Source organism: Psammomys obesus, unplaced genomic scaffold (assembly GCF_907164565.1).
Source record: "Psammomys obesus unplaced genomic scaffold, mPsaObe1.curated_primary_1811, whole genome shotgun sequence".
In the NCBI taxonomy this organism is placed as follows: Eukaryota; Metazoa; Chordata; class Mammalia; order Rodentia; family Muridae; genus Psammomys; species Psammomys obesus.
This window is the reverse complement of record NW_026596100.1, coordinates 7,595,152-7,595,898: the sequence shown is the minus strand read 5'-3', so window position 1 is coordinate 7,595,898 and position 747 is coordinate 7,595,152. Positions and strand designations below refer to the sequence as shown.

General features: G+C 36.9%; 1 protein-coding gene across 1 annotated transcript in view; it reads right to left on the bottom strand.

Moving 5' to 3' along the window:
• Window positions 1-241: 241 nt before the first annotated feature.
• The window catches only part of Gin1 (gypsy retrotransposon integrase 1), a 30,341-nt gene continuing 29,835 nt past the window's right edge, over window positions 242-747 (bottom strand). Inside the window, exon 9 of the mRNA XM_055628383.1 lies at window positions 242-264. Coding sequence (XP_055484358.1) covers window positions 242-264 — 23 coding nt within the window. The remainder of the gene's footprint in view (window positions 265-747) is intronic.

Sequence of the window (747 nt, the reverse complement as noted above, 5' to 3'; positions counted from 1 at the left end):
AAAGATCAAGTAAATTATAATTGTAGACCAATTAGAATAGCAACCGACTCTAAAGGTGAAGACTCTAAAGGCCAAAGGATCTGGGCAGATGTTCTCCAAACTCCAAGAAACCATGGCTATCGGCCCATACAGCTGTACCTAGCAAAACATTCAATCACAATAGATAGAGAAAGGCATTCCATAATGAAACCAAACTTAAGCAGTATCTATCTACAAATTCAGCCCTACAGAAGGTACTAGGTTAACTTGAAGAAGTTAACCACCCTAGAAAACACAAGAAAAAAAACATCAGATTATTCCGTCAAAAGAAGGGATTAAAAAATCAACCAACACCACCACAACAAAATAATGGAAATCAACAAACATTGATAACTCTCAACATCAATGGTCTCAATTTCCCAATAATGAACACTAACAAAACAGATTAAACAACAGTTATCTATCCTGCTTCATCCAAAAAACACATCTTTTCGTAAAGATTAGATATCACCTCAGAGTAAAAGAAAGGAAAATGATATTCCAAGCAAATGTACCTAAGAAGCAAGATGATGTAGCTATTTTACTATCTGATAAAATAGACTTCAAACCAAAACTAATCAGAAGAAACTGTTGGGGGTTGGTCTGGTACTATGTATTCAAACACTGATTCAGTGCCTTGATATCTGGTTACCACCCTGCCACAGGCTTGTTATGAATGTTGAACTATCTCCTGTACCCATGTGATGAGAAGGAATGTCCCCCCCCCCC